General features: G+C 41.1%; 2 protein-coding genes across 6 annotated transcripts; one reads left to right on the top strand and one right to left on the bottom strand.

Annotated features, from left to right (window-relative positions):
* Nucleotides 1-706: 706 nt before the first annotated feature.
* On the bottom strand, nucleotides 707-11,641 carry elovl1a (ELOVL fatty acid elongase 1a). The gene is made up of 9 exons (XM_079530423.1): nucleotides 11,486-11,641; nucleotides 7,067-7,263; nucleotides 5,889-5,986; nucleotides 5,570-5,760; nucleotides 5,374-5,454; nucleotides 4,138-4,194; nucleotides 3,743-3,848; nucleotides 3,120-3,259; nucleotides 707-1,408 (listed from the first exon to the last, which is right to left on the bottom strand). Exons 3-9 carry the CDS (start codon nucleotides 5,947-5,949, stop codon nucleotides 1,043-1,045), a joined length of 1,002 nt encoding a protein of 333 aa, XP_079386549.1. The 5' UTR covers nucleotides 5,950-5,986; nucleotides 7,067-7,263; nucleotides 11,486-11,641; the 3' UTR covers nucleotides 707-1,042.
* On the top strand, nucleotides 10,312-22,678 carry kncn (kinocilin; the record flags this gene model as incomplete). Of its 5 annotated transcripts, XR_013792459.1 has the most annotated exons (7): nucleotides 10,312-10,559; nucleotides 18,940-19,008; nucleotides 19,104-19,178; nucleotides 19,742-19,835; nucleotides 20,510-20,552; nucleotides 21,294-21,419; nucleotides 21,669-22,678. XR_013792459.1 is itself a non-coding variant. In XM_079530428.1 (6 exons), 5 exons carry the CDS (start codon nucleotides 10,427-10,429, stop codon nucleotides 20,511-20,513), a joined length of 375 nt encoding a protein of 124 aa, XP_079386554.1. In that variant the 3' UTR covers nucleotides 20,514-20,552; nucleotides 21,669-22,678. The 5 variants fall into 5 exon arrangements, 4 of the variants coding, with proteins under 4 accessions (XP_079386554.1, XP_079386551.1, XP_079386553.1 ...); XM_079530428.1 differs by lacking the exon at nucleotides 21,294-21,419; XM_079530425.1 differs by lacking the exons at nucleotides 20,510-20,552; nucleotides 21,294-21,419.
* Nucleotides 22,679-22,911: the final 233 nt, after the last annotated feature.

The following is a 22,911-nucleotide window of genomic DNA, read 5'->3' as shown; positions in this document are numbered from 1 at the left end:
GTCTACGGTGGTATTTTATGAAACACTGACTTTGCAGATAGAGGATCATTCAAGCTTTTCGTACAGCTGCAATGTTGGCGAGTTTGACGTAATTTAATACAATTAGACAGGACTTTGTCTGCTTGCATGTATGGGTGGTCAATGGCAAATTGCGACTAGTTTCCACCCTGCCATTAACCTGTGGAAAGATGACCGCTGTGTGCATATGGTCTATTGAGTATTCAAACATGAGCATTCTGAACATTTTGAGCACCTCAGGAAATCTGTCGCACAAACAGTTTAGAAGATTTGAAGGTGTGGTCATTTGCGGGTATTTCGCCCCGGATAAAGAATTTTTCAGTTCCCAAGTTGTTCGCAGCAGTCATATTAGCCAAGAACAGTTGAGATATTCTCCGCTAAATGAAGTGCATACATATCTTAGCCAGGTCCTGGAGTATATTGAGGTATTGAAGCAGATAACTGCTGTACAATTAATCTCAAGCATGGAAAATAAAATCATGTAACAGCAGCTTCTAAAAATGAGGCTGCAGCTCTCAAGACTTTAGGGCCTGAAAGGCTTTGTCACTAGATTTGAGTTTAGCTTGTATGCATGTACAGTTGCACACCTGTTGTGCTTGACATTCACAGTGGATTCACTGAAAGCCTTTCTAAAAATGACCAATTCATTACCATTTACATTGTGTATATTAATCAACCAAGTCAGCAATTTATCTAAAACATGTTTATTTCAAGATAAATAAGAAACCTTTTGACATTAATTCTGTACAGGTTATTTACAGATGCCAGTCTTTACAATGTACATTTTATTATGCCCCCCCAAGGGATACAATACCAAACTCCTGTGTTGATCTTGTGAATACCATCCGTGACAAACAAACTAATTATCTTCTATGTGCCTCACAGTTAACCATTTGAAAAACACCGTGTCAATTTGTTAAATCATTTATGCCATTCATTTCCAAAATCATGGCATAAATACGTGTATGAAGAAAATTCAATGATGCTCTCTGGACAGTCATTACTCGCTCCTCCTGACAAAAGGTTAGACTTCCTTCACTTTGCCAAGGATAACTTTGCCATTCGTGGAGTGGTGTGCTATACCATTGCCATTCTCCATCTTCTTGCCATTCTCCATCTTCTTGCCATTCTCCATCTTCTTGCCATTCTCCATCTTCTTACCATTGGTCATCACTTCGATTTGGCGGGGTAAACCATTCTGCTTGGACTTGTCCTCCATGACAGGAAGGCGGTTTCCCTTTATATAGGCCTGTACCCAGAAGTGAGAGAAGAGGCAGAAAAAGAAGGTTCCATATATCCAGATGAGGTGGATCCATGTAGGAACTTGGAAGTCACACTTCTCCATGAAGTAGTACTGGCTGATGTGAATAGAGACCAGAATAAACTGCGTCTAGGAAAGGAATAGAATAGTGTAGAACAGAAATGGTATGAATAATACTGCATTACAAACTACATCAGCTTAGCTATGATGGTACAATCAACTATGCTGGTCATTTCTGCAACTTAACCCATTAAGACATGGAACGCATCCGTCTCTTTAGCGTTTAACCATTATTTTATACTTTTGCTATTTTCTTTTGTTTGTTTTGTTTGTTTTTAACTCATCTTTGCTTCTGGGCGGTCCCTGGAACAACATGTTTTCAGATGGGGGTCAGTGGCCAAATACATACAAGTTTTTGGGGCCTTGACATGAAATAGTTTGAAAACCACTGATATAGAAAAATGGGCTTTTCAGAAAACTACCATGATTTAAAACATACATGGGCAACTGGCGGCCCCCACCTTCACTTAATGTGGGCCTCAGGTTAATATCGCAATACTGATATCTACCGTTAGCCCCACCGACTTCAAAATCGACACACGCGTTCCACACCACCGCATGGGGTGCAGTGCCCGGTGTCGAGTCGGTCGGACCCACTGCCCGGGCTCTGGACGGAGCCCCTGCCCAGCGTCCATATATGGAGCTGGCCTGTTCTGACCTCACAACACTCCATATTTGGGCATGCCTGACACAGAACTCCACAAGCTGGCCTGTTCTGACATCCCAACACTGTCTGCGTAGACTCCATATTTGGGCATGCCTGACAAATAACTCCATATATGGGCATGGGTGGGGCATGCATTTCCAACTTGCATTGTTCCAAGTAGGCCAGTGCCCAACGGGCACCGCTGTAGAGGCCCCACGGGCACCACTCTAGTATTATTGATTTCAGCTGTTACAATTCCAAACATGACCCGCTTTAATTACTTCAGTCTAAATAAGTAATTAGTATTAAAATTTATTTTTTTATGTCCAATGTATTTGTATTTAGTTCATAAAGTTTACATAACTAAATCTTTTCAGGATTCCAATTCAAAAATAGCAAAAAAATATTTCAGGATTTCAAATATTAGCAAAGAAATAGTGAGCTTGTAGATTGGCTATTTTTGCTACAACAGTAATATGCAATGGGTCCCTCTGGAGTGAGTGGAAATTTAGTGGCCCTCTCCATCTTCAAAGTTTTAGAAGACATTTGTCATGAAATTCCTGGAAATATTTTGAAATTGGAAAAAAACATTTCCCAGTGCTGGAAAAGGTTTTGAATTTATCAAGGGTCCTGGAAAGAATTGTTGGCTATGCATTGTTTTTGGCTATTGATTTTGTTAATAAAAAAAGTAAAAACATAACATTACACGAAATATGTAACATAAGTCATTATTCGCCAAACGGGCTGCATGATTGCAGCCTAATGTGTACTGGTATGTGACAACAATAACAGATCTACAAGCTCACAACATGCTGCAATGTGATCCTATGCTCTAGGATAGGAATGTGGCAGAACATTGGCACAAAATCTGGAATGTAATTGTAGCATTAATTAGCTATATTCTATGCTTTATTGTTGCTACACTGCCTGTCTTTGGGCATTGCACATAGGAGTAAGACTAAGAGACTCATTATTGCACTGAATGATTGTTATATAGGCCTGGAAATTGGGTTAAATATTCTGGAAAAGTGTTGGAGATTCATTGGTAAGAATGTGTGGGAACCCCGTTTGTTGAATCTGGTCTCAGGTCTCAATGGGTTCAAATTGATGTAGAAGTAGAGAAAAGGGACATACCAGCTGGATTGCTGTCATGTACTTCTTCCACCACAAGTACTTCTGGAATCGAGGTCCTGCAGCAGACAATCCATAGTATGTGTACATGATTACATGGACCATTGAATTCACCATGCAGTGGAAGGTTCCCATTCCCGATGCTGGTGACAAAGAAAAACACGTATTATTATTTTTTTAAAGACGTATTTTCAGATTCTCCCTCTACAATCTACATGTATGTTTGGCATAGTGTGTGTGTGTGTGTGTGTGTGTGTGTGTGTGTGTGTGTGTGAGAGAGAGAGAGAGAGAGTGTGTGAGAGAGAGAGTGTGTGTGTGTGAGAGTGAGAGAGAGAAAGAGTAAAATAACTCAAGAAAAGATTGGTGAATAGGTGATCAGTACAACACCCCAAAGACATTACCTTTTGAGTGAAAAATAAATGTGTTTGTGAAAAGGATTCCTGCAAATGTTACTGTACTTTCTGATAAGGAAAATATTTCCCATTTCAAGCCGACGCTGCTTTTCGCTCTTGCATGAAAATGTGATGCCATCACAACTACTTGTGGAGCTCACTGCACAGTGTTTAAAATCTCCGGTTTACACAGTTTGTTTTTGCATGACATTATACATATTGTGTGAAGCTTACCAGGGGTCAAAGTGATACCCCACCACCAGGTCCAGGGCATGAAGGAGTGGTGGAACACATGGAGAAATGTGATTTGGCTTTGTTTCTTTCTCACCACAAAAAATACCTAGAATAAAACGTTACAAGTCAAGTCAAGTAAATTGTATTTATAAAGCACATTTAAGAATAGCCAACGGCCGACCAAAGTGCTGTACACCAAGAGAAATAACTAAATATCTACACATTGCACAATATATAAACTCATTGCGCAAAAACATCACATATTACACAACAAGGTTAAAAAAAACATCTAAAAAAACACAAAGAAACTTTACTTTTACTACTATCTAAAGTCAAAAGTATGGAAAATGAATGCAATAAAATTTGACAGAAAACAGAAAACATAGGCTACTTACTGTGTCAAGGAGCTCAATGTATTTTGAAATATAAAAGATCCAACACACTCGAACCATCTACAGTAGGTAAGGAATGACAAAGATCAGTCAGGCAACTGTTATGTTGAACGACCTATTCAACTTATTAGTTTTAAATTGAAGCTTCTAAAACGGTTAGTCCCAATACTTGATTCTGATTGGCTGGTTACCGTCACGTGACCGGTGTAAATTTCACCGATAACCCACACCTTCAATCACTTTATATCATTCGCACCTGATTCCGCATCTCTGTAGCTGTACTGGGGAAAACCCACCTCTTCAGGAAACACTACCCTTCCTCTCTGCCTGACCTACTTGTTGTTAACTAGTTGTACGAACGCTTGTTTTCTATTGTTGTATTGTTTATTGGATCTTGTTTAGTCGATACACTTAATTGTTTTAGCTCATGCTCATTTGATTTAGCTATTTTGTCTCATCTGTTTAAGGAAATAGGTAGCTGATATATTGCACTTTTACCTTAGCACTAGGTATACTCTTGGTTGCTTGTTTTTGCAGAAAATGCACTAAAGACTTCTGGTGATTAGTAGTTTTTGTTCCCTACCTATGTTGAATACACTTATTGTAAGTCGCTTTGGATAAAAGCGTCTGCTAAATGACTGTAATGTAATGTAATGTAATGTAATGGGAAGGGGAGCACTTGATTGCCTTACGAACCCATGCCGTGCGGGCGTCTAAGCACCGCCCGGCTCATATGACTGTGAATGTGTGGCTCCAGGCAGCCCCGTAAAGACACCAAGCGCTATTCTCCCGTCACATAGCCTACTTGCCGAGCAAAACAAGGAAGTGATGTGGCTCGCTCTGGTGGCGCAAAGCGTAGCTACTTTCGTGAATTTAATAGTTGTATTAGGTTAATATTGCTATACGTTTGTAACCGTTTTAGAAAAGCAATAAGCCACTCGAGGCCCCAGCTTACCGGGTATTTTACAATGGCTGGGGGCGTAGGCAGACCCGACGCGGAGCGGAGGGTCTTCTACCCCCCCAGCCATTGTAAAATACCCGGTAAGCTGGGGCCTCGAGTGGCTTATTGCTTTTCTAAAACGGTAACCTGAGACCTCTCATGGCTTATTGCTTAATTACAACATTGGAACAAAACTTCAGGTTGATTAAAAAAAACAGTTTTGCTTTTTGGTTCACAATCCGAGATTCTTTATCAAGTCTCCCAACTATGGGGAGGTTGATGGTACAGTGTTAGCTTACCCTTAGAACTTCTGGAGTGGTAGCGGTGTCAACCATGTCACATCTCCAGGTGTAGGTTGTGCCCCATCCTGCCGCCAAATACTGATTAGCAAAACAGACAGACACACACACACACACACAGTCAAATATAATCACTCAAGGGAATGTTAGCAACTGATAAAACATTACAGAAAATGAAAATAATAATCATGCTCACCTCATACACTATGTAGGCATTCAGTGCCACCATGGAAAAATTATAGACAATCATGGCCGTGTTGAGGCGAAAGGGCTTGCGGTTGGCCATTAAGCGAGGCCCAATATACACAGCACAAATCACATAGGCCAACAGGATGGAGGTCATCTCTATGGGGCTCTGCATCAGAGGATAGGGTTTCACCCTCTCATCTGAAGACAACAGAAGTAACACGCATCAATATCTCAGCATACCAGCAGCAACGGTTACATGAGATTTCATGTGATAGTAATAATAAAATATGTATAAATTAATAACACAAGAAGCTTAAGACACTCACCAGTTCTTTTCAGGATAGAGTCATGCAATTCTAAAACATTCGATAGAACTTCTCGCAGCATGTTGACTGCCTCAGTTTACGTGGACTAGTACAGATCCCTGAAATACACAGAAAGACAAGCAGTCAGAATCTCAATGTCGCCCCAGGAAAAGAGGCTGAGCTAACTGGGAGGATGGTATAGACAGTAAGGGACCTGTCCAGCTGCTCGCACACTGACTAAACAAACATGAGACAGCTGTGCAGGCTCATCAAACGGCTCATGCTGCCCCCATACACCAAATAGTCGGTAATAGTAAATGGGGAAACTTGTACAGTACAAGTTTTGTGATTTACTAAAACTTGACTGATTGACTAAAACCTTGTGATTTACAAAAACTGAGTTAGTAAGAACAGACTAATAACTCATAGCACTTTACTAACAGCAAGTCAAATTATAGTACCAAGGCAGTGCCAATTGCCTCATGTAAAAAAAAAAAGATCACACCCGTGTGAAGTGAGTGGTGCAACTCTGTGTGGGGGTCCCCGGGGGGGTAGTCGACGGAAGTTCCAGACCCACAGGAACGCGGCCAGGGTGAAATGACAGAGTTACCGTGTGGGGGTACCCAGGGGGTTCCTCTACTGTAATGTACCACCCCAAATCATCATATATACACTGTGTGTTAGGCTGCGCAACAGTGACTCTTGGTTGTGAAAACCAACCAAATGCTATTTCGTGCTCAGACAGACAGACCCAGCCAGGGACACACATAGCTGTCTATAGGAGTGGTTGCACCACAAAATAGAAAAGAATCCTCAAGAGTGGTGCCACTCCAACAATGAGGCATTTCATTGACTAACAGAGCAAGTTCAACAGGTGAGACAGAGGGGCAAGCCTATATGGTTATTCAACCTACATTACCGTAGCATGTCATCTCACAAGAACATAGCCGATTCATGCATTCTAAATACAAATGATATACACACAAACAAAAACACTCAACATGGGAATGTTTCCCTGCCAACCATGACAAGAAAGCTGTGTATACAAAATACACTGGTCTGACCACAATGCAGTGTGAGAAACATGCCCTACTGAGAAAAACTCAATGATCATAATCATTCATATTACAGTACTGTGTGTGGATGACACATCTAAACACCTATCCTAATGTATCTTTGTGCATTAGCAAAGCACTCACCTGCTGAGTCGAAAGCCCTCTGATGGCGATAACAGTTGAAAATCTCACGTAGGCACCACTAGTGCTTGCAGTGTGCCGCCAACACAGTACAGTGAAAATTAGGGATATAAATAAATAGTTGTAGTCCTTAGGCTGTAGTTTCCGGTTGGTCTCAAATCCTTACTGTTGAAATCCTTTCCCAAATAACCCCCAAGAACCTGGAAGACATGAGTATGAGAAGGGGAATGAGAGATGAACAGGCGTCGAGGAGAGATACGGTATGACAGCATGGGATTGGGAAGCATTTAAAACCAGGGACAGGCGACAGACAACGCCTTGCTAGTTTCAGGACCACACCCTATTTCAGGCCTAAGCTCCACCTACTTATGCACACTTTATACATCCATCATTTGCATGTTTCACTAATGGCCATTGAAAGGGTTGGGGTCTAATAACTAGTATCAGTAGGTAGCCATGCATAAGGCCAGACCATTGTGTAAATATATATTCATCTCTATTGTTTTACATTTATTGCCTTGTTTGCAATTTACTTTACCCCTTCCTTCTGTTAAAGGGTTAGTAAAGATTGTTTTAGCTTAAAAGCTGTAGGAAATACTTGCCATTAATATAGTGGTTGCAAAGGTATTAAGTGATTGCCCGAGTCCTGTGGTGGGAGTTCTAGTCTGGTTTTGGTGAATATTAAGTAATTCCGGGCATTTTATGGGGGTCCCTGGGAGGCGCGCATTAAAAATAAATGAATCCAGAAAACTAGCATAATTTGTATTGTTGACCTATTTCTACCATATAGTGCAACTTTGACCCCTCCGTCACATGGAACTATGGGTTTGTGATGCTGCTGGTGTAGTGATACTGGACACAAAAAATTGTTCCATGTGAAAGAGGGTTCTAAGTTGAACGTAAGTTGTGCTATATGGTAGAAATACTGACGCTAGTTTTGTGGATTCATTTATTTTTAATAAAATAAATAAATAAAAAACAAGACCAGAACTCCCACCATGGGACTTAGGGAATCAATTAATATCTTTGCAACCACTATATTAATGGCAAGTATTTCCTACAGTTTTAAGTACAAAAATACCTTTAACAATCAATCTGAAAAGGTGCAAAAACAATGTATTATTTGTGATTACTGTAGGCATTGCCATCATTAGTCCACCTGGAGTTCAAAACAAACACTGAATGGATTTCTCTGGCTTCGTTAGAGGTGTATGTGACATTGCCACTATCCTCCTTCCCTGCAGTTATCAATCTCAAGGCGATAACGCAGAAGTCTGAACAGAATTTGGGCTAAAGGTGAATTATCATATAAGGCAACATGAGGCAACATCGAAGTCTGTCTTTCGAGGTGCTCATTCTCCGAGATGCATATTGAAGCCAGGCTAAGGGCTGCCCTGGTAACGCCCATATGTTGCACACAGCTCACCTGTGGCTCTGGTTCTACCTGTTCCTCAACCGCTGAAAGATGGGTGTGTGGACCTGATAGGCCTTGAAACTAACTCACTAACCCATACTTTGGAATGAAAGGTTGGTTGGAACGAGAAGAATTCAGGCACAGGGGGGAGGCACAGAACAGATGACAGGACCGGAAACATGACAGGTGACGCACTGCCTAAGACATGTACCACGTAGACACACTGCTTAAGACATGTAGCACGTAGACAAGGGGATTTACTTTGAGGTTAATGTTTACAAATCAGACATTTGTCTTTTTTTTTAATTGTGCCTGCGATCTCTTTGAAACAATGAATGTTGGGACGAACTAGTTAATTACGGTAGTTCTGGCAGCAATCGTCCAGGGTCGCGATAAGATTAGTATTAAATAATCAGTTGAGTCTTATGAAGTCTTAAAGTCTCAGAGTCTTCTTAGTTCTCTTCTGCACCAATATTATGAATCTGCTGTTCTGGCTCTGTCTTAGGTGGTCCTCTTTACTGTAGTGTATACTAGTGATGCAGTCACCATAAAGGCATTGACAATAAACCCCCAGGCACTGGCGGAATTTCTCCTTGTCATCGGCTAATTGCAATGGCGTCATTCATATTCTGAGAAATTCCCAGACATAAGGTGATTCTAAAACATTTTTGAGACGCTAGCCCCTCCTACATACAGGTTTAATGTTTGTTTTTAGTTAAACAAACATTAAAAACACCATTGACAATGGACAGTTTAATGTTTGTTTAGTCGCTAACAAAAACATTAAATGCCATTAACAATAAAGAGAGTTTAATGTTTCTTTTGTCTGTGTTTGTTTTACAGCACCATTACATCACCTAATCATAGCAACATGAGTTAGACTCTAGCATATTAGCGCCCCTCACTTCACACAGGTGTGATTTTTTAACAATCGAACACATCCATTCTTATTTTTGAGGGGCGCTATAGCCCCGCTTATGTCCAGCTTTGAGGGTTTGTGTAAACACAAACATTGTCCCAACACAAGCATTGAATGCCATTGACAATGAATGGCCAGTTTTGAGTGTTTGTGCAAACACAAACATTGAATGCCATTGACAATGAATGTCCAGCTTTGAGTGTTTGTGCAAACATAAACATTGCGTTAACACAAACATTGAAGACGAAGGTGAACATGCAGATTCTGATGATAATAAGAGCGCCCCTCACATCACACAGGTGTGATTTTTTATTTTAGAGGCAGATTGTTTATCAAAGACAAATTCGTGTAAATGCAGCTGTCAACGGAGTTGCTTGTCACTGATCTATATAACGCCTTGCACATTCCCTTGAAGCTAGGTGGCCTCAGGCATCCAGGGACTACAAACAAGAAGGTATGGTTTTCAATTGCAGTGTCTTCAGGCCACCAAAACGATTGCAGAAACGAAGCTCATTAGCATGTATAAAGGTTTTGGTTATTGATTGATTCCCAAAGTGATGAAAATGAGCAAACACATACAATACAGTAAGTTGTTTTTGCAAGGGCAGAGTGACACAATTGTACTTACACCAACACTTACCTTTATACACAATGTGGGTGTCCGTCATATACGGTATTAATATTATATCCCATGAAGACTCCACAGTAAAACCAAGCGGTTTCAAATCAATAACTACCATCTACTATTATTGAAAAGGAAACTTGTATTCTATTGCGAAACACTAGTATTGTATCAGACATACTAAATAATAGAATGGCTTTTCTGCTGTTTTTCATTAAAGCAGCAGTTCATGATGACTGCTGCTGCTGTCATGACATTCCAATGCCATGAAGAAAAAAAGTAGTGGCCATTGTTTGGCCATTCAGTGCTGTCCAGAGCATCACTTGTTTGACACAGATGGCATATTATGCTACAAGACGACGGCTGTTTTGGTGGATCTTGTGACCGTATTCATGTTCCGTTGCCCTAATGGCAGAATTCACTGCACAGAGACAAAGAGCATTGCATTCATACGGTGCTCGGAGACTAGCACAGTTCATTGCTCAACAGCGCTGTGAGAGAAGGAGAGGATCCACAAGACTTGCCATTTGCCCCCAATCAGGTAATTATGAAGTGAAACATGGTAGAGGCCTCCGGAGGAGAAAAGTAAGAAAGACAAAGTAACTGAAATCACTGCAATGAATGAGGTTAAATAAAGGATGTGCATATAGGTTTTTCACCCTGCGATCATTATTCGTGTAATGTACAGGTTGCCTAACATGTCACCTGGCTTTCAAGGCTCATGCATGTTTTCAGTGAGGGTCACAACATTGTTCAAGTTGTTGGGTTTATGCCTTTAGGCAGCACTTGTTACAGTCATCTGTCTGTCTGTACAGACAACAGGTAAACAACCCAAAACACGCACATCCAGGCTGCTATTGTTCATAATTTTAAGAGAACTGCAAGACAAGCCAACAAATTCAAATTTGCTCAAGCCTTGGCCCTATGGGGGTTTATCCCAAGACCCCCAGCCCACATGCACTAAATGCACTACATGATTTTGAGGACTAGGCCAAAGTATGTGAAACTGATGCGTGAGGTCAGAGGTTACCCTCTATAGTTATTGTCAAAAGAGTAGGCCTACCTACTTGCATGCAAATACACAAAACCTTAAGTTTGAACATCAGTGGGGTGGGGTATGCTAAACTGACTGAAACTCAGCTTCCCTCATTAGGCCCAACCTTCCATGGTTGATTGTTTGTTGTGGAGTTTTCGTATGTTTTGTCTTCATTCTGTAGGTAGGCCTACACATATTTTTGCCGTCTTTTGTGGGCATAATACCGTTTGTGTAGATGCTATATGCATTTTTAAATACAGGGAATTAAAAATGCTTTAATGCGAAATAAAACTCTTCCCAAGTTCCCAGGCCAGCTCCACTAAAATATAGGCTGTAGCTCTGGTCCATATTACTGCTCTTGCTGCCAGGCTGTTATGTTTCCCCACGATATTACAATCAAATGTGCATGTGTGGCTCTGACAAACACTCACCTAAGTTCGAACACCAGTTTTGCAGAACACAACAAAATGCTAAATCTTCACTCAATAGCGAGCTGGGGGCGTTTTGACCATAGAGTTATATATAAACGGCTTTGACACGGTGGTAAGTTTGTGGCTGCAAAATGATCACTGAGTGTGGACGCTACTACTCTGGTAATCAGCATCGAGTTTGGTGAAGGTGCGTCTCATGGGACACCTTCTCTGACCACTAGATGCTGCTGTTTGCCATGTGGTCATGATTTTTAGAAGTCCTCAGAAGACAAATCAAGCTGGCAGCTTCCATTACAGTAACTTATTGTGTGCTCTACAAACCTGTTATCTGGGATGGACTCCTCCTGTTAGGACATACGGTAGGCGATTATTATTTTCGTAAGCTATGTATGGAGTCTGGAGACGAGAGGGGCATTTTTATTATTGTCTCCACCAGGCCGAAGGCATGGGGGGAGAGTATGTTTTGCACTCCGTCCGTGTGTGTGTGTGTGTGTGTGTGTGTGTGTGTGTGTGTGTGTGTGTGTGTGTGTGCGCGTGCGTGCGTGCGTCCGTCCGTCCTTTCGTTTCGTCCGTCTGTGTATGTAGCCTACAGCTATTGTTTTTTGCAAAACACATTGTTGGAACAAAATGCCTCAAATCATCCAATTGCCATCCAAGGCATAAGGTGAAGAACTGGCACCCTTTTCACATTGGCTTATTATAGCGCCACCAGGTGGCCACAACCTGACCAGGCCTGGTGGAGACCTGTGCCCCGGGCACTTTTTCTAGTTTGATTTGATTTTTTATTGCCTCCACCATGCCGAAGGCATGGGGATTGAGACAGAGAGTATATGTTTTGCACTCCGTGCAGTCCATCTGTGTGTGTCCATCCGTCTGTTAACAGCTAATCTCCGGCACTGTTAACCCGGTCATGCCAATTTTTGCACACACACTCCCTATAGATGCCAACGATGAACCTCTGCCCCAAATGTTCCAGGACGGCCTGTTATAGCGCCACCAGGAGGCCAACTTTTGTAAAACACATTTTGTTATATTACTCCTCCAGATTCTGTCAAACAATCTCGCAAAATCGTTACACAGTATCTCTATAGTCTCAGTCTATAGTCTCTATACTCGATATTTCATATTCCATCCTAATTAGTAGAGTCACAAACTAAGTTCTGTGACCATCCTCTGGCAATTAATGTTTTGATGATTGATTGACCTCATGGATAGATTTAGCCCTCATGTCCCTCGCCAAATTCAAAATGGCACACAGCGGCGAGCACCATAGACAAAAAATAACTTTTGATCCAGATGACCTAGAATCATGTATGAAGACACTTTTTCATACAACCATGATGATTCCAAATCTGACACCATTTTAATCATAAGACCTCGTTTTGGCCCCGAAATTCAAGATGGCCACCATCCAGTAGCGTGAAAACATTACTTTTGAATAGGAAAGCAATTTATTTGGGGTTTGTAATTTTTATAAACACAAAACACATGTGTCAGAGCATTCTGTGTCACTGGTTTCTGAATCATCCGATTCAGATGACTCCACCTCTGTGCATCATCAAATTCATCATCCTCATCCTCTTCAACTATTACAAAATGCATGCCCTTTGCCTTTACACTGGGAGATCATCTTGTGTACGTCCTCACCACTCTGCTTAAGGCAGAGAACCCAGACAAGTACCGTGGTCCTTTCCATACAGTGTGCGATGAGTGCCATCAACAAGCGCTACAAGGGGAGTGAGTGAGGAGATATACTTGTCGCGGGAGGAGTAATTTTTCTGAGGGATCCGTTGATTGTGCACTGAAAGGCAAGCATTATACGAGGGGGCTGCGTTTCTTGAGGCTGATGTATGAGGCACTTATGAGTCAGCTGGCCAAGGAGAGGCTGATAACCAATCTACCGGTAACAGAGAATCTTGATATTCTGAGGAATACAAGTCTCTCCCAGGAAACCCTTGCTGCTGCTCATGCAGCACTGGAGGATGATGTTGATCTCAAGAATCTCATCACTAACCTTTTCTCCCAATTAGAGGTCAATGAGATGGCAGACTACTGAAGGGACTTCCTGACCATGACAGATGCGCTAATGCAGAATGTGCATGCAGTCCATATCTGCAACTGGGAATAGTCCGCTCTCTGCGTGCTATGCTGCCTTGGATGGTAGCATACGACAACAATAAGTATGGGAGGTGTCTGCCTGACTTCTGGGCGATCCTGACAGCTCTCCCTGCTAAACAGGTTGCCTTCCTTCGTACTAACTTCACTCAGTCCATCACAGGTAACCCCTATTGCAACATGGACTGGGACATGTGGGTTGAATGTACAATGAACAAGGGCAGCAAAATGAAGACAGGCTGGCTCTCCATCCTCCAAAAATGAAAAGGAGCTGCTGGTGCACTCCAGAAATGTTAACAATGTGGACTGCATAAGAGCAGCTCACAACACTCTTGTCACCCGAAAATAAGTCAAGAGGAAGAAGACAGAAAGTGGCCCGAAAAGGATGCGAGAAGATGAGCAGTGTGTGCAGAACCTGATTGCATGCATGGATGAGTTCGACTCATTCCGTTTAATCCGGCCTCATCCACACTTTGCACCCTACAGTCAACCATGCTCTGATGAGCCCATTGCGGACTTTATATCAGCCCATTCTGCAGGAGAGGACAAGTTGAACATCTTCTTGCGGGACCGCGTGTTCAGTAAGAATAAATCTCTCCATGCACCTGTCAGTTTGAGCAAACATTTGACATTTCAAGCCCGGTGAGGAACTCAAGGCAAGAGCTGCTGAAATGGAAATAAGTGCTCTCAAGGCAGTGATCAACCTGGTTGAAGACACTTGTCTTCAACCAGATTGAAGACAAGTTAATCACATCAAGATGTGATTCACCATGTTAATGATTTTTTTCAGACCTCCAGTTCTAGGAAACACAGAATGGGGGGACTTTTTTATTATTTCCACACAACACCTCTAAGGTATATTAATGACATAGTAAAATGTTGAAAATGAGTGGAATGCCCCTTTAATTGACGTCTACTGGAAGTCCCAGTTTCACGCTGATCGGTCGAGCGTTGCCCGAGATTAGCTGCTCACAGTGACAGACAGACTCACAGTGGTGAAAACATAATTCCTGCCCTAATAAAAATCTGATATGAAGGAAAAAGTGAAGAAAGATTGAACAACATTGAATGCTCAAGCATAGAAACATATCTACACAGACAGGTGTCTTTACAGAGTTCAACCACAGAAGGTATGTCACCTTTATCTACACATTCCAACACAGGAAAAAGGCTGTGAGCTAACAGAGCTTAGCATGAATGATTGAAACAGCCTGGCTCAGTGGCAGGGTTTCTCTCACAACAGGTTGACAATACTCGTTTTTCACAGCAGCCTTGAGCAGACATGCTAGAAGGTATATGCAGCGGCAGAGGCAGAGCTACAAGTGTGTGTGGCTGCTTCTTCATCTTATCTTAAAACAACCCTGCCCCCAAGTAATTAATTGGATGTAGAGCAAGCTTGTGTAATGAAAACCATTCACATTTAATTATTAATAACATCTTCTCATGAACACAATATAAGTTCATTTGTTACCCCATTTGCTAGTGTTAATCCCACTTACCCTCCTTTCTCTGTTGCCATGGATATGCTATTCCTATGGCAACTAGAGGCCTTTGCGGATGGCCTCGGGCCCTGACCGCAGAGGACTCTGAACCTTTCATTCAAAATTCTCTTCAAGCTCATAGATGAATCACATTAACAGTACATATTCTCTCTATCGCTCTCCTTCTCCCCTGCGCTGTTGAGAGTAGCTGTCATAGCTACGTACCTTAGAGATCACTTACACATTCCACGTGTGTGAGACCACATAGCTGTTTGTGACTCCACATTTATTCTTCTAACATCACACGGCACGATCCACGATGCCTGATAAGCTTCTGATGGTATCAAAATGTAATTTGATAGGTAGGTACTGGCCTACATTGAATTAGACGCGCTTTCCTGGCTACTTGATAGCCTACAGTTTGCCAGTGTGTTTGGCGTGTTGCCTCGCCAGTCGGAAGGAAAGATTTATTGCGTAGCCTACGTGTCTGCCACTGTCATAAGAGTGAATGCCACAAGCTTTTTAATTTTTGGCAGCATTGGAGCAACCGGAGCTCCATCTTTAAAGATGCATGAGAAGTCTTGAGCAGCGAAGAACGGAGACGGACGCATTGACAGAGAAAGTGTTCCTTTATCAGTGAGAGTGGCAGAAGGGAGGGGCCACAGTCCATGCAGGTGACACTGGAGCTGGAGGTGGCTGTGCTGAGGGCCCCATGTCAAAGTAGCGTATCTGTCTGCGGGTGTGTCAGGGTCAGTCCTTGCGTGCGTGTGTCCGGAAGCTGGGCAGCACGGGGCGGGTGGGGGTCCTCCGCCTGCTGAATGAACCCAGTCAGTAGCGGGGAGTACCATGGCTTGCGGGTGGCCGCCGCTCTGCTCTGCATCGTGGCGGGCTGCGTCCTCATCGGGGTATCCAGGGAGTGTGATGCTGATGCTGTCGGGGGCATCTTCTTGGGAGTAGGGGGCCTGGGTGAGTGTTGACACACTTTCATCTTGGCTACCGGTACTTGTGGCAGGTGTTTCATTATTAATTTAGTGGAATGTCCTAATTGCTGATTTCTTTTGCCAGACTTTTATCTCCCAGAACTTTCAATTATCTTATTTTCTTAATTTCTTATGCCATATGGAAATTACTTTGGGCCTGTAGTAGTGACCTGAATAATATTATATCAAACGTAAGAAGACCAATGTGGTCCTGATGGTATTGTGTGGGTTGAGGAAGGTATATGCTCATATGATTGAGGTTGAAAACCAAATATTTATGAAAATACACGTGAAAGATCAGTGGCCAATGCTATTTTCCATCAACCTTCCATTGAAAAACACACCTCAGTGACCATGCGTTCATTTGATACAACATGGTAACTGAAGTCGCCTGATAGCGTATAGGGGCCAGTGCATTCATCTGGTCTGCCAAGGCAAGGATTACATGGAGTTAAGTGCATAATGGATTTTGATCTAAGGTATAAAATGTTTTTATGTGTGGTAGATGTACTGTAGTATCTCATCTTTATATTACAAATGGTCTGCTCAACTAAATTAATATGCAAAGTGAAAGAGAGATCAACCAGGTTCTCAAGGGAAATAAAAGTTGAGTTAGGTTGGTGCTTCGAGCACTCCGAGCACTCAAAAAATAATAACGGAGGAGAGGGCCATAAAATCAAGGTACTTAATTTATTACAAAATGTTAATAAAAAGCCAAAATGTTTGGACCAGCAACTGGTCTTCAAGTATGCTTGAGATATTTTGTCAAGATTGAGTCTATCCATGCATGTTTTGTATTTGCCATATACGTCTCGAGGTACAGTATATGAATTTTCATCAGAAAATGGATTCCACTACATGGTGGCACAGGAGTAAATGAGCCTTGAGGCACAACACTGATCTCATGTAGTTATATGGGAAGCCATTTTCCTCAGCTCTGTCTTCAATGGGACTCTGGGGAAATTTGATGCCAGTTTAAGGAAACTAATCTTGCATCCTCCCAGCACACTGCTGTTTCCTCAACTTTTATTAAAGGGGATATTTCACTTTCAAACATGCTTGAGAGGTCATTTTAGTCCACTCTGGCTTTTGTGATATTTCACTTTTATTTTTATTTTTTTATAATATTTATTTTATTTGGAAAAAGCAGTACAATAACAGCATTTCTATGCATACATAGGACACAAGTGCAGTTCCCAGGATTTTTTTTGTTCACCCCTCTTCCCTCCCTCCCCCCTCCAAGTGACTCCATCTCCAGTGTCTCTGTAACATCCTTGCTTTCTTGCTTTCTATGGCATTAAGTCAACAATTAACAGGGGCAAAGGGCAATATCGCTTCAGAGTGTACATTTCAGAAGGAGAAAAAGAAGAAAGAGTGGGCAGACAAAAAAAAAGACAAAGACAAAAAAACAACAACCAAGAAACGAAAGTATTTACAATACTTTTGGAATGACCGAGATAATGGCCTCCTTCCATGAGGGTGGGGCATCGCCTCCCTGCAGAATCCCATTGAAAGTATTGAGCAACAATGGGGACAACTCCGCTCTCAACATTTTATACCACTGTGTTAAAACCGTCTGAACCCGGAGACTTCCCTGCTTTTAGCCTGGAAATGGCTGAGTCCACTTCTCTGCTTGTAATTGGTTTTTATCAAATTGACATTTTGTGGATCAGTAAGGACTGGTAAATCCAGGGAGCTCAAAAAAGACTCTATCTGGGATTCATCAGCTGCTTGGGGTTGAGAATATAATTCTCGGTAAAAGGTTTCAAAACACTCTTGAATTTTTTCTGCTTTGTTTTCGATATCCTGGGACACAGGGTTTCGTATTTTATAAATTGTGATATTTCACTTTCAAACATGCTTGAGAGGTCATTTTAGTCCACTCTGGCTTTTGTGTGCACCCAGACAGTTTTTAAGTTGCTTGTTTCAGTATTCACCTATTTGATATTCATGTTATCAGACCCTCCCTTCCTACACTTCAGGCTTTCCTGTACCTTTCCTGCATTTTTTCTGGAAATACTTGTTTTCCCAAGGTTCTTTTCACTGTTTAGCCTTGCTAATTCTATTCTTTCTTATTCTTATTTTTATTTAATTTAACTGATCATCAACTTATACAAGATAATGAAAACTATTTAACATACCCTGCAATCGATTAAACTGTCCCATTGTTAGAATTAAAGTGGTCTGAGAAAGTAAGTCTCCTATTGGTTACTGCAAGAGAGTCAACTTTTATAAACATTTGGTGTTAGTTGGCTCCATTTGGAACCTCTATAGGCCTATCTACGCTGCTACGCTTTAGCTTTGAGAAGCGTAGCAGCGTAGATATAGATACATATAGAGCAGGGGTGCTCAAACATTTTCAACTTGAGAGCCACTTTCAAAATAACTAGCGCAACAAGATCTACCCACCAAAAACAATTATCAGATCCCATTGCTGAAATTTGTTTAAAAATGTACCTGAGGGAGTTTTAGAATAGCGGCACTCGCGTTACATACAATAAGACATAATATAAGACAAACACACTTGGAATGGGAAATAGAGGGAAAATGGAATTTGTAGGGTTTTTCTTTTTTTATATAACTTTGAAATGCTACTGTAACTGACTTTCAACAATCTTGAAAACAAAGTATTGCATTGTTGATTTGAGCTGACAGGGCTTCTAAATGTCAATCAATCAAGTCACCTTAAAGTGTCAGATTTTTTAAAATATTTTAATTAACTATATTTTTATTACCATGTCATGTGATCTACCTGCACAGCCTTTGTGATCTACTGGTAGATCGCGATCTACCTTTTGGGCACCCCTGATATAGAGGTTCCAAACGGAGCTAGGTGTTAGTTTGTCATCTATTAAATCAACCTTTTTGTGTCTTGCAGGCCTGCTCATATCTGTATATCCCTTCATAAAAGCCTGGCTTAACCTCAACAACATGATGCCAATGTTTGGTAATTAAATTCCCTTCTTCATTATTTGCCAATTAAAAAGGGATCTTCCATCCATGTCAAAAGCCATCATGAAACTCAATAGTTTTCCATCACAGGGAACAGAGTGCGGCCTCAGCCTACTGTCCCTGCTCCTGTACCTGAACTACCAGCAGAAGCACTGAGACGGGAAGGTGAGTGTAAAACATGATTGTATAACCTCACTGACTAACAGATTTTCATTATTATGAAATATTATAATGTGACATTGTTGTAGTATGAAATAGTTCGTATAAATTAGGCTTAGGATAAGATAAGATCTGATGAAATCAGATCAGATAAGCCATCATTTGGGGAAATGCAGGTGTTATAGCAGCAACAGCAGTGGTGAAACTTGCACTGCAGGTAAGAGAGCCAAACCTAGATAGATAAGAACTACAAATGGTGGAGATAATATCTCCACCAGGTCAGGTGACCTACTCACGGCTGTATAACTCATGTGATGCTGCCATCAGGACCTGAGGAAGCTGCGGGGAGAAATAGCATTTTTACGACGTATGGTAAATTGTTTCAAATTCGTGGCAAGTTGGCAACCCTATGGTTAAAATGAAAGTGGAGGTGTGCTCAATATGGCCCCTCAACATGTGATTTTTGCAAAAGATTTATATTACTCATACACATTTTGTCCAAATATCATATTGTGTTTTATGCAATGTAATATTTTATGAAAGGTTGATCTGTTCTCCTATTCTCAAAGGAACTCAGAGCCAGCTAAACCTGGAACGTTCCAAGAGCCGTTTGGGAACCTTTGTGGAAGGAGGCCCAGCGGCTGAGGCCAACCCTGATGAGGGGTATGACACACAAACACATGCCACACATACACTATAACATGTTGACACATTGCAAACATGCACACGCACGCACGCACGCACGCACGCACGCACGCACACACACACACACACACACACACACACACACACCAGTATGGAATGGTTAATTGTGACTTTAGAAGTTTCCATTGATGCACGTTAGTATGCTCAAGCTGTTATTTCATACCTACAAAGTCATGGTACCCCAGAGTCTGTTTTTGTCATGATGCCCCAGAAGGCAAGGTCATGATTCCCCAGAGTCGTTTCTGTGGCACTCCAAAATAATGGGATGATTTGTGCTCCTTGGATGTGACGTGGCCTGCTTTTCTCTCGCAACGTACTATTTTGCTTCTCTGCAAGGGTCAAATACTTACTGCAGCATTATCTGCAACGATAGCTCTCAAAGATTGCTTTCTAATGGGATTCAGTGGCAAATTTGTTCTATATTTATTACAGCTTGTGTGAATCTGCCATGAAAGGGGCACATGTGTGCTTGAGAAGAAATAATAGATTTACCATGAGGCAGTTTTTAGATGTTTTTAAAGTCTACTGATCAGATTATGTTCAAGCACTACTATTTCTATCAGTCATATTTCCCCTTTTGAGGACTGGACTTTAACTCATCATTTCTGCCTCTGCTCCATTGTGTCTGGCAGATGACGATTGGTTGAGGGTCTCAGAGAAGAAGAGGATAAACTTGTGAGTCCCATGTATTATGGAGATTTTTATAACAACAAAAGCTCCAGAAGAACAACCAGAATAGTTCATAAGAGAATAGTGATCTGCATTTCTGTTACTTGCCAATCCATTTTTAAAAAGAAATGCCACTTCCTATAAGTTAAAGAATATATATCAGAGTGTAGAAACTAAACAGCGTGCCACCTGACCCGGACTCATGTAACAGCACCTCCATCTTGGTTGTGTGTACTGTGGTCATACCGTCATAGTTTTCTACTCTGGTAAGTTTCTCGGTTTTTGACCACAGTTTTCTTCAAGGGTATTGAATAGATCAGTGGTTCTCAACCTGTGGGTCGGGACTCGGGAGGAATGATTTTTGGGGCTCCCCAGATGACAATAAGTGACAATTTAAGGACTATTAAGACCTTTATAATACCTAAAAAATAAATAAATAAAAGTAATCAACAAGCAACAACTTGGCCAACTCAAATATTGGCCAAATTGTCAAATAACGCAAGGCGTTGTGAGCTTATAGATCTATTATTTCCGCAATATTTAAATTCTTAATTGAACGCCTCGACTCCTACATTCCAAGTGCTTATCAGGGTGGGGGGTCCCCAGGTCAAATTCAGATTATTTTGGGGGTTCACGGCCTGAAAGGGTTGAGAACAAGAGATCATAGTGGATTTTGTTTCCAGGTAACCCAGATTCTAGACTGAGTTCATTCCTGAGTCCTGACAGGGTCTTTTATCCACCTTGCAGGACATTAACGACTACATCTTTTTGCAGTGGTGTAAAAGTAACCAAGTACTTAATTATACATTTGAGGAAACTTTACTACATTTTCAATTTCCAGTAAAATTACTTCTATTCCACTACATCTCAGAGGTAAATATTATACCTTTTACTTACTTACTTTTATTATTACAAAACATGCATTAACCACTTCATCCCTATTTGAAAATAGCAGATCTGCAAGCTTGTAGATCATTCGTGTATACTCAAACATACAAGCTCTCTTCCTCACACTCCCTCTTGTACTTCTCTCTCATGCCTCACTCATGTACTGTATGTTTTAATAATAATAATAATAATAATAATAATCACTCATGTACTGTATGTTTTGATCTGTTGCAGGACATCCTCAGACATGCCGGACGTCTTATCTCGGAGGAAACCTTAGCAGTCACCTTCTGAGCAAGACCAGCCATGATGTCATCTGTTAACACTGACCTGACCTTTTCTGACCTCACCTGGCAACTGACCATATTCACACAGCGGCCATTTTGCTCTTACAGAAATGACCAGTGGTGGACATTAACATTTACTTGAGTATTGTACTTAAGTGAATGTTTTTGAGTTTTTTGTTGTTGTTGCAAATAATGACTTTCACTCCACTCCTCTTCTATTTAAATAGAAATATTGTACTTTTGACAACATACAATTTCATTTCAAATAATAGTGAAAATAGACGATCTACAAGCTCACAACGCATCGCACACACATTTGTGAGCTTGTAGATCTTTAATCTGAAGACATTTCTGAACATCTATGAATATTCATTTCTGAACATGTATTTTGCAATTTACTTCATCATTTTATTTTGTAATTTGTACTTTTCAATACTTGAGTTTGTCCACCACTGGAAACATCGTAAGATCAAAATGTGACTATGCACAGTACAATTTATTCATTTTATTTAAAGAGGATGTAAGTGATATTTTGTTATGAAAAAGGTTTTTGTTAAAAGGTTAAAGCTCTATATTCCGATAGTAGGGTCTCTCCAGCTCATTAGAAAATGTCATAATCTGTGTTGAGGGTTCCTGTTCCTGTTCCAATTATGTATGTATGCATATTTTTTTTTGCACTTCCAATTTCACTTGTTTATCCATTATCCTGTCTGAGTTCTCTCCTAATACAATTTATTTTCTGTTTATTACAGCACTATACATTTACATACACGCACACGCACAGTCGCACCCACTTACTAAGGCCACTCTTTTAATTAGGTGTTGTGGGGTGGTACCTAAAGAGATGATAATGAGATTACCTTTTGTCTACTTATTATAATATATACAGTATAGCTACATGTACAGGGACTTGCCATTCTCCTTATGATATCTGCTGAGTTCATCTCATTATCCTAGGTATTTATTTATACAATTAAACTTTCACAGCTGAAATCAACCTATGGCCTCAAAGTGTATGATGTGTCAGTGAGTATATTACTTGTATTCTTCACACGACTCTTGACACAACCTAAAGCAGAGAATGTACAGTCCCTCTCAAGCAGCTCATAGTACATAATCACACAATGTACTCAACAACCAATCAAGAAATTGTTATGATCATCATGGGATGATTCATGATTGAGCTCTTA

The sequence above is a fragment of the Electrona antarctica genome, assembly GCF_951216825.1.
Source record: "Electrona antarctica genome assembly, chromosome: 19".
NCBI lineage: Eukaryota > Metazoa > Chordata > Actinopteri > Myctophiformes > Myctophidae > Electrona > Electrona antarctica.
This window is presented reverse-complemented; position numbering and strand designations above follow the sequence as displayed.

What these genes read in the sequence shown, in the direction of transcription:
- elovl1a (XM_079530423.1), bottom strand. Translation starts at nt 5,949, where the DNA reads ATGCTGCGAGAAGTTCTATCGAATGTTTTAGAATTGCATGACTCTATC. An exon ending in CCACTCCAGAAGTTCTAAGG is followed by an intron (nt 4,195 to 5,373) that starts GTAAGCTAACAC and finishes TACCTACTGTAG; the next exon opens with ATGGTTCGAGTGTGTTGGAT. An exon ending in ACATTGAGCTCCTTGACACA is followed by an intron (nt 3,849 to 4,137) that starts GTAAGTAGCCTA and finishes GTTTTATTCTAG; the next exon opens with GTATTTTTTGTGGTGAGAAA.